Source organism: Ursus maritimus, unplaced genomic scaffold, assembly GCF_017311325.1.
Source record: "Ursus maritimus isolate PB19 unplaced genomic scaffold, ASM1731132v1 scaffold_2, whole genome shotgun sequence".
Classification (NCBI taxonomy): domain Eukaryota; kingdom Metazoa; phylum Chordata; class Mammalia; order Carnivora; family Ursidae; genus Ursus; species Ursus maritimus.
In genome coordinates this window covers 20,322,524-20,331,809 of record NW_024424452.1, presented here as the reverse complement: position 1 = coordinate 20,331,809, position 9,286 = coordinate 20,322,524, and the positions used below count along the sequence as shown (strand labels likewise).

The 9,286-nt window shown below is 47.8% G+C and overlaps 1 protein-coding gene across 4 annotated transcripts in view; it reads left to right on the top strand.

Moving 5' to 3' along the window:
* Nucleotides 1–6,838: 6,838 nt before the first annotated feature.
* Nucleotides 6,839–9,286, top strand: part of SLC5A11 (solute carrier family 5 member 11) — a 34,153-nt gene continuing 31,705 nt past the window's right edge. For all 4 annotated transcript variants that reach the window (XM_008697151.2, XM_008697150.2, XM_040635207.1 and 1 more), the window contains exons 1-2: nucleotides 6,839–7,399; nucleotides 8,742–8,813. In XM_008697151.2, coding sequence (XP_008695373.1) covers nucleotides 7,265–7,399; nucleotides 8,742–8,813 — 207 coding nt within the window. In that variant the 5' untranslated portion in view covers nucleotides 6,839–7,264. The remainder of the gene's footprint in view (nucleotides 7,400–8,741; nucleotides 8,814–9,286) is intronic.

Sequence of the window (9,286 nt, the reverse complement as noted above, 5' to 3'; positions counted from 1 at the left end):
TAATCCAAGACCTGACCTCTTGGGGTGCTGTGCATTTAAAATGAGATTCACACATGTAGCTGGTCAGGATCTGCTGGACCACAAGGTCCAGGGTCTCTCCCCCCCCCTTTTTTTTTGCAACAGGGACAGAGACAGACCCAAGTATTCTGGACCTAATATGTTATATAAGGAATTCACCTAATGCTCTTAACAAACCTGTGACAGGTCTGATTACTATCCCCATTTTTTTTTAAGTAGGGGCATTTTTATTTTTTAAGATTTTTATTTATTTATTTATTTGTCAGAGAACAAGCTGTGGGGGGGGGGGCACGCAGAGGGATGAAGGAGAAGCAGGCTCACCGCTGAGCAAGGAGCTCGATCCCAGGACCCTGAGATCATGACCTGAGCCGAAGGCAGACGCTTAACTGACTGAGCCACCCAGGCGCCCCTCTATGCCCATTTTGTAGATGGGGAAACTGAGCCTCAGAGTTTGTTGGCCCAAGATCACGGAACTAGTAAAAGGTAGAGCTGGGATTTGAACCAGGCAGTGCAGTTCTAAGGTCTTTATGTTTTATCCGAACACATCTCTTTTGCGGAGAGTTTTTGTCTGTAATTAAAACTTGTAGTAAAGCTGTCATCTCTGGTCCCTGCAGGGTCCCTAGTATCTCTCTCTCTCATTCTCTGTCCCCACTAATGTGTTTGACATTCTTTGGCAAATACACCTGCATCCTGGCAAAAATGTCGAGCTGTTTTGTGTCTTGGAATATATTTAATACACACAGATGGTTTTATGCTGTAAGTTTTGTTCTGTTTGTTGTTCTTTTGTTATGAAATGTTTCGAGGCGCACAAAAATGAAAGAATAATGTTGTAAACCCCCCCCCCAACTGCCCATCCGTGGACACACACAGGGGAGCCAGCCTAAGGAACGAGACCCCGCCCCCCCCACCTGCGGCTGTGTTTCCCAGTCTTGTCCTCGCACTGGGACGTGGAAAATTTCCACATCTGCTATGGCAAATTATGTAACGGCTACAAGGAAAAGGGTGAGCCGCCGTCCCTGGGTGCTAAGCTTCCTTTGTTCTCTGGCCCATCGGTGACCGCGAGGCCAGGGTGTTCTGGGAAACAAAGGCGATGTTACAACGCCGGCTTTGTCCAACACCCGACTCCCCTTAACCCGGCCCTCCCACACAGAGGGTCCCTCACAGGAGGTGAAGCCGGAGCCCAGCTCCCGCTTGGCCATCCTGCAGCAGTGCAAGGGCAAAGGGCTCTCATGTACGAGGCTGCAAAGTGCTGGCGGAAGAACCCACCAGAACAGGGACCATGTCTGCCTTGCTCACTACTTTGTCCTTTGGGTCTAGCACAGAGCCTGACCCACAGCTGGTGCCTAATAAATGTGGAAAAACCCAGAAGGATGGAGGGAAGGAGTGAAGGAGGGGAGCAGACAGGAAAGGAGGGTGGGAGGAGGGGCGGGGATAAAGACAGAGCAGCCAGTATTGCGTAATGCAAAGCTCCTGCTATTGAGGACCTGGGTTCGAATCCCATCTCCGGCATTTACTGTGCCCTAGAAGCAAGTGGCTAGGACCCGAACCCAGCTCACTCTCCCGTCTTCATGCCTCCCTTTCCCACCTGGAAAGGCACTGGTAACAGTGTCTGCCTCACCAGGCTAAGCAGCTGCACTAAGGGGACAGCTGTGAAGCGGGTCCCATGACCGGCACTTGCACAGTGATCGTGATGTGCCGATAAGGGGCTTGTTAGCCTGTGAGCGTATGGCCGAAGCGGCAGCACTGAGGTTCCCAGCTTCTCTGGTCTCCGCTCCTGTTCCTGCCGCGCAGAAGGGCCAGTCCCTCCCGGCCCCTGGCAGGGCCCCCACCTCCCTGGGACTCAGGAAGAGCCTGGAGCCGGTGCCAGCCTGCCCAGGGCCGTGATGAATAAGTTGTTTATCCGCTCCCACCGCCCTCGGTGCCTGGCGGGCAGAGGCCTGCAAGGGGCAGCTGGGGGAGGGGCTGGCCCGCCCGGCAGCCCACTGCCCGCCCCTCCTTCCTCCCTTTCAGACCTGCTGGGTTCTAGAAAATCTACCCTACTCCCCAGCTCAGCATCTGTCTCCATCTTGAACTGCTTCCCAAGCTCTTAGCCCTCACCTTCTCCAAAGCCCCTGGATTTGGAAGCAGCAGGTAAAAACGCAGTCTGTGAAACCCTAAAAATATGGGTTCGAGCCCTGGCTTTGGACATGATGCTAAACCTCCCAGAGCCACTTTCCTCCCCTCGCCTGTAATGGGCAGTAACACTACGTAGTAGGGATTTCACCCCTGAGATAACCTGATGGACCATCTAGCCCCCTCCTCCCCAAGCCTCCAGAATGTGCCTTTCCCTCCTTTATTATTATTTTTTAAAGATTTCATTTCAGAGAACGTGTGAAGGGGAAGGGACAGAAGGCGAGGGAGAGAATCTCAAGCGGACTGTGCACGGAGGGCAGAGCGTGTTGCGGGGTTTGATCTCTTGACTCTGAAATGATTTGAGTCGGATGCTCAACTGACTGAGCCACCCAGCTGCCCCTTTCCTTCCTGGGTCTCTGTTCCCACCCTGGAAACTGCAGCCACCTTCCCACTTTCTTGCACAAAGGCTTTGCAAGTGTCTGGTTCAGTTGGGTTCATCTGGAACAGGTTATTACCCCATTTCGCAGGTGATAATGATCCTAAAACCTAGACTGAGGTGTGAGGGGAATCCTGGCTTCTGCTACTTCAGGGCACAGTAAGTGTCTGAGCTGGGTGTGCCCAGTAGCGGCCGTCTCCCGTCTCTCCCTCTCTCTCCCTCTCTGCTGTCTTTCCTCTCCATCAATGCAGTGGGACCCTGGTTGCTTGGGTTCTCCCTTCCGGGAAGAGGGTCATCAAGCCCAAGGTCTGAGCAGCCCTGAGCACTCTTCCAACAGAACAAGGTGCAGCCCCGGGGAGAAGGCTAGAGCTACACTTGGCGTGGGAAGAGAACTGAAGGTCCTGGAGTGCCCCCCTGAGGCATCCAGTCTAAGTGAACGTCCAGCTGCCTTGTTAGGACAATAAGACATCTCCTTGCAGCGACGTAGTTAAACATCCTGCAATGCCCAGGATAGCCTTCCCACCCCATAACAGAATTATCCGGCCCAAAATGTCAATAGTTTTGGAGTTGAGAGGCTTACTCTAAAAACAAGGAACATCCCACCCGGGTAATCAGGTCATTCCGTCTGTGGGCATCTCTGATCAGAAGCAAGAAATTATTCCCTAATCCTTATTGCCCTGTCGACTAAGCACCAAGCCCTACTGATTTCTTTTTAAAGATTTTATTTATTTATTTGTCAGAGAGAGCGCACACAAGCAGGGGGAGCGCCAGGCAGAGGGAGAAGCAGGCTCCCTGCAGAGCAAGGAGCCTGACGCTGGACTTGATCCCAAGACCCTGGAATCATGACCTGAGCCGAAAGCAGACGGTTGCTTAACCCACTGAGCCACCCAGGCGCCCTGGACTTTTGCATAACATTTAAAATCATAGGGGCGCCTGGCTGGCTCAGTCAGTAGAGCATCTGACTCTTGATCTCAGGGTCATGAGTTCAAGCCCCGCACTGAGCAGGGAACCGCCTTAAAAGATAATGAAATCACAAAGTATGCTCACAAATGTAAGCATTTTGGTATATACACACTTGACCCTTGAACAACATGGGTTTGAACTGCACGGGTCCACTTACACGTGGTGTGTTCATTTTTTTTTTTTTTAAATAAATACAGTGCAGTACTGTAAATGTATTCTCTCATTTTTAAAAATATTTTCTCTACCTTTATTGTAAGAATACAGTATATAGTACATACAACATACAAAATATGTGTTAATCAGCTGTTATTAGTAAGGCTTCTGGTCAGCAGTAGCCTGTCTGTAGTGAACTTGGGGGGAGTCAAAAGCTACATGTGGATTTTCGGCTGCACGGCGGGGGGGTCAGCGCCCCTAACCCCCATGTTGGTCAAGGGTCGACTATTAAGTTTCTGTGCTGGTATTCCCTTTGCAGATTCACTTTTTATTCTGAATTTGGGGAATAAAATGGCTTCTGACTTCCTTATTTCTCTTAAATTCGAAACTTATGCAGCATGATAGGTACACGTGTCTGACTGCCTCTTAGGGTCTGCTCAGAGTGAGGCAGAACACAATCTCATGTTGACGTAGTCACCATTTTATCATTAATTGCTTTCCCTTTATTTTTCTTGGAGTTAGAGCATTGACTTCAAAAATTACTTATTTACTTAATTTTTTTGAAGATTTATTTATTTGAGAGAGAGAGAGATTGAGAGAATGAATGGGAGGAGGGGCAGAGGGAGAAGCAGACCCCCTGCTGATTGGGGGGGGCCCGGTGCGGGACTCGAACCCAAGACCCTGGGATCATGACCTGAGCCACCCAGGCACCCTGCTTGTTTACTTTAGAGAAAGAGAAAAAGAGTGGGGAGAGGCAGAGGGAGAGGGAGAATCTTTTTTTTTTTTTTTTTTAATAATGATTTTTTATTATATTATGTTAGTCACCATACAGTACATCCCCGGTTTTCGATGTAAGGCTTGATGATTCATTAGTTGTGTATATCACCCAGTGCACCATGCAATATGTGCCCTCCTTACTACCCATCACCGGTCTATCCCATTCCCCCACCCCCCTCCCCTCTGTAGCCCTCAGTTTGTTTCTCATAGTCCATAGTCTCTCATGTTTCATTCCCCCTTCTGATTACCCCCCCTTTCTTTATCCCTTTCTTCCCCTACTGATCATTCTAGTTCTTATGTTCCATAGATGAGAGAAATCATATGATAGTTGTCTTTCTCTGCTTGACTTATTTCACTAAGCATTATCTCCTCCAGTGCCGTCCATGTTGTAGCAAATGTTGAGAACTCATTCTTTCTGATTGCTGAGTAATATTCCATTGTATATATGGACCACAACTTCTTAATCCAGTCATCTGTTGCAGGGCATCTCCGCTCCTTCCACGATTTAGCTATTGTGGACATTGCTGCTATGAACATTGGGGTGCATATGGCCCTTCTCTTCACTACGTCTGTATCTTTGGGGTAAACACCCAGTAGTGCAATGGCTGGATCATAGGGTAGCTCAATTTTTAACTTTTTAAGGGACCTCCACACGGTTTTCCAGAGTGGCCGTACCAACTTGCATTCCCACCAACAATGTAGGAGGGATCCCCTTTCTCCACATCCTCTCCAACAATTGTTGTTTCTTGCCTTGTCTATTTTTGCCATTCTAACTGGCGTAAGGTGGTATCTCAGTGTGGTTTTGATTTGGATTTCCTTGATGGCTAATGATTTTGAACATTTTTTCATGTGTCTGTTAGCCATTTGTATGTCTTGGGGAGAGGCAGAGGGAGAGGGAGAATCTTAAGCAGGCTCCACACCCAGCATGGAGCCCGATGTGGGGCTGGATCTCACAACCCTGAGATCATGACCTGAGCCGAAATCAAGAGTCAGACGCTTAACCGGCTAAGCCACCAGGCGCCCCAAAATCTGGTGGTTTAACGACTGTGACATGCTTACTCACACCTCAGTGTGTACATGCTATTGTCTTGGACTGGAATGCTCCCCTGTCCCTGCTCATACATCTAGAACCACTGGCTCACTCTTCAGAACTCAGCTTATATTCTACTGTTTGGATCTCTTCGTTGACAGTGAGGTGGTCTTTACCTCACTCACTGCATCTTGTAGACAATCCTATTAATCATGATAATAGAATTTATGGGGTACTGTGCAAGCAAGCACAAGCAGCCTTTCATAGGTAGGAGCTCACCACAGTCTCTCAATGCACACCCTTATTGCCCATTTAGAGAATTTGTCCCGGTTCTCAGGACTGCTCAGTGGTGAAGCCAGCTCTGTGGCTTCTAAGCTCCAATCCTTAACACATCTGCCTCTAAGCACCTCTCCTATATGGAACATCTTTGTGGTATCTGATGAGGGAATTTCCCCATTACTGGGCTCCCCATTGTAGAGGTCAGGGACTGAGTGTTTTCATTCCCAAACCCCCAGAGTGGAGTCATGCAGTAACACAGGAATAAGTCAATGGCCAAACCACATTGGTCAAAAAAATCACCCTTGGGAATTTTATTAGTTTCCAGTTACCAGCAATGCAGCACCTTGAAACAGTGCAGGGTTATTATCTTAAGGTTCTGGAAGTCAGAAGTTCTAAGTGGGTCTCACTGGGCTAACATCAAGGTGACAGCAGGGCCGAATTCCTTTTGGATGCTCTCCGGTGGAATGCATTAATTTGTGTTTCCAGCTTCTAGAAGCTGCCTGTGTTCCTTGGGTTGTGGTCCCTATTTTTTGATCTTCAAAGCCAGCAACATTTGGCCAAATCCTTCTCACACTCTCATCTCTGGTTCTCTCTTCTGATTCCCTTTCACTTTTAAGGACCCCTGTGGTTGCAATGGGCTCACTCAGGTAATGCAGGAGAAATCTGCAAATTTAATTGTCCTCTGGCCGTGTGACTAAACGTATTCACAGGTTCTGGGGATTAGAATGTACACACCCTTGAGGGGGACATTTATCTGTCCACCACTGAAATCCCTTAAATCGCACACAAGTGCAAGATACTGAGAAACAACTTAGGATAGTGGTTAAAGTATGGATTCTGGAGTAAGATCATTTGCCTTCAAACCCCAACTCTGCTGCTTGAGCTGTAGTACCTTAAGCAAGTTACTTAACTTCCCTGTGCCTCAGTTTTACCATCTGTAAAATGGGAATGATGACAGTAGCGCTCACTAACAGTAAACACTTAGAATGATGCCCAGCTATAGATATCACTAAATATGTGCGATTTTATGGGCCATCCATCATTCGAAGGAACAAGATCGTAGTGTCTAGGTGACCTTCGGACAGAATGGTCGGCTTGACCTTCACCCAGCTCAGAGGTTCCTCAGAAACAGGGAGTAACTCGGGTGTTTTGCTTTACTCACACTCCTGGAGTGGAAAACCATCTCTACTATTCATGCTGTTTGTTCTTTTTAATATTTTGCCAAGTGAGTGGCTAAATTGCTAAAAATCAGCAGTTGGTTTGATGTGACTTCACTGTAAGTATTTGCTGAATGAATGAGTGAACGGACGGAAGGACAGATGGGTGGGTGGCTTGCCTTCCCGGGGGACGTGTCCCCACAACACATCGCTCCATGGTTGTCCTCTCATTCGGGTGCTCTGAGGAGACAGCCACAGGGAGAATGAGAAAATTGCCTCTGGTTCCAGCATCTGACACGCATTTGCACTTTCTGCAGGATTGAGCGTTTGCTCAGGACCATGGAGAGCAACTCCAGCAGCCCTCAGCCCACCCAGTCAGAGCCCCTGGAGGCTTTTCCCCAGAGGAACCTGGAGCCAGGTGACATCGCTGTGCTGGTTCTGTACTTCCTCTTTGTCCTGGCTGTGGGACTGTGGGTAAGCCAGGGGAAGGGAGGCAGGGGAAGAAACTCACCCTAGGTCATCAAGCAGTCCGAGCGTGACACTTATAAAAATGGACAGAATGTGGATCCTTTATCAGGTGCTGTCTTAGGCACTTGCATTTATGTTACCCCCATGTACTTTGCACAGATGTCTACAAAGAAGACATTCCTACTGTGCCCATTTTATGGGTAAGGAAACTGAGGCTCAAAAATGTAAGCCACTTATATGTTAGTAAGATTAGCAGAGCTGGAGTTAGAATCCATATTTCCTTCACTGTGAAGGTCATGTTCTTTTTTCTTCTTTAAAGGAAGGTTTGTTTTTGTTTTGTTTTGTTTTGTTTTGTTTTGTTTTGTTTTTTTAAAGGCAGTACAGGCTCATGGTTGAAAAATAAAAGCAACTAAAATGACATACAGTGAAAAGTCTCACTACTGCCCTTCCCTCCACAGGTAACTACTGTTGTTAACTTGTTCGCCCATTAGTTTGAGTTTCCTTATGGAAATCCAAGCAAATATCATCGTGTGTATTTGCCTCTTTCTTAAGTAGGAAGTAGCTTATTATACACGTTGTTGTTTTACCTTGCAATTTTTCACCTCTTGTGGTCTCTTGGCTATCTTTTCATATCAGTACATTGATGCTTCCTCAACGCCTTAAAAATCGCACAGGGTTCCATGAGGTGATTGTACTGTGGTTTATTTAGCCTATTTTCTGCTGAGGCTCATTGGGATAGCTTCCTATCTCTTCCTGTTGCAAACTGTGTCGCAGTCAGCAAATCTGGTGCACTCAGTATTTTGGACGTGTGCAGCTGTAATGTAGGATAAAGTCCTCCAACGTGTGAAGTTGTCAGGCTGAAGGATCTCGGAGTCTGTAATCCTTCAGACCTGGGTCTGAATTCCCAGCCCTTCCACTGTCTAGAAATAACGGCACGAGATAAGTAACTTCGCTTCCGAGCCTCAGTTTCTTCATCTGTTAGATTGGGGGGTAGGGATTAACGGGATGATGCTCTGTGATGCTTAGCCTGGTGTCTGCCGGCCGCGCCGCTATGCGGCGCTAACAGCAAACGGGACCCATCAGGAGCTCTGCTAGATAAGCCGTCGGTTGAAAACTCAAGTACGTAGGTGAGCTGTAAATATGCAAAGCAGGGAGTGGCAGGGGTTGTATTGACCTGAAGAATTTATGTCTCCTCTAAAGCATTCAAATTAAAATCTTCTTAAACCATGGGTTTAAAAAAAACCAAAATCTAAAGTACACTTGATGTGCAAATCTGGCCTGCTGGACTCTCCATAGCTCAAGCGCTCTGGGAAGCCTCTGATTGTTCCCGCTCTCTTCTTTGTTTCAGTCCACAGTGAAGACCAAGAGAGACACAGTGAAAGGCTACTTCCTAGCTGGAGGGGACATGGTGTGGTGGCCAGTAAGTGATCTTTGGTTCAGTTAAAGTCACTTTTCAAAGATTCTTCGAGGGCGGATGTTCTGTTGAGCCTGTGGTCTCGCAGGACTCTGGTTGTACGTTGTGTGGAAGTCACAGTGTAGAGAAGGCTTAGCTCCAATGCAAATGTGTTTGAACAACAAGGATTCTTCTGCTCACCTAAGGGAAAAACCTAGTTAGGCTGGTTTCAGGGATGGCTGAGGGCAGGGGCTCAAGTGATGTCACTAAGACCTGGTTTCCCTCCCTCCCTCCCTCCTTTCCTTCTTGTCTTCCTTCCATCTGTCCATATCAACTTCTCTTCTTCTGGATGGGCACTATTCCCAAACAGGGAGTAACCAAGAGAATGCAGGCCTCAGTGAGAGAAACTAGCTAGGATTTAGTAACAGAGATGGTGTCCCAGTTCCAGAGTCCCAGGAGAGAAAATGTAACTGATGCAGCTTGGGCCAGATGCCCAGAGC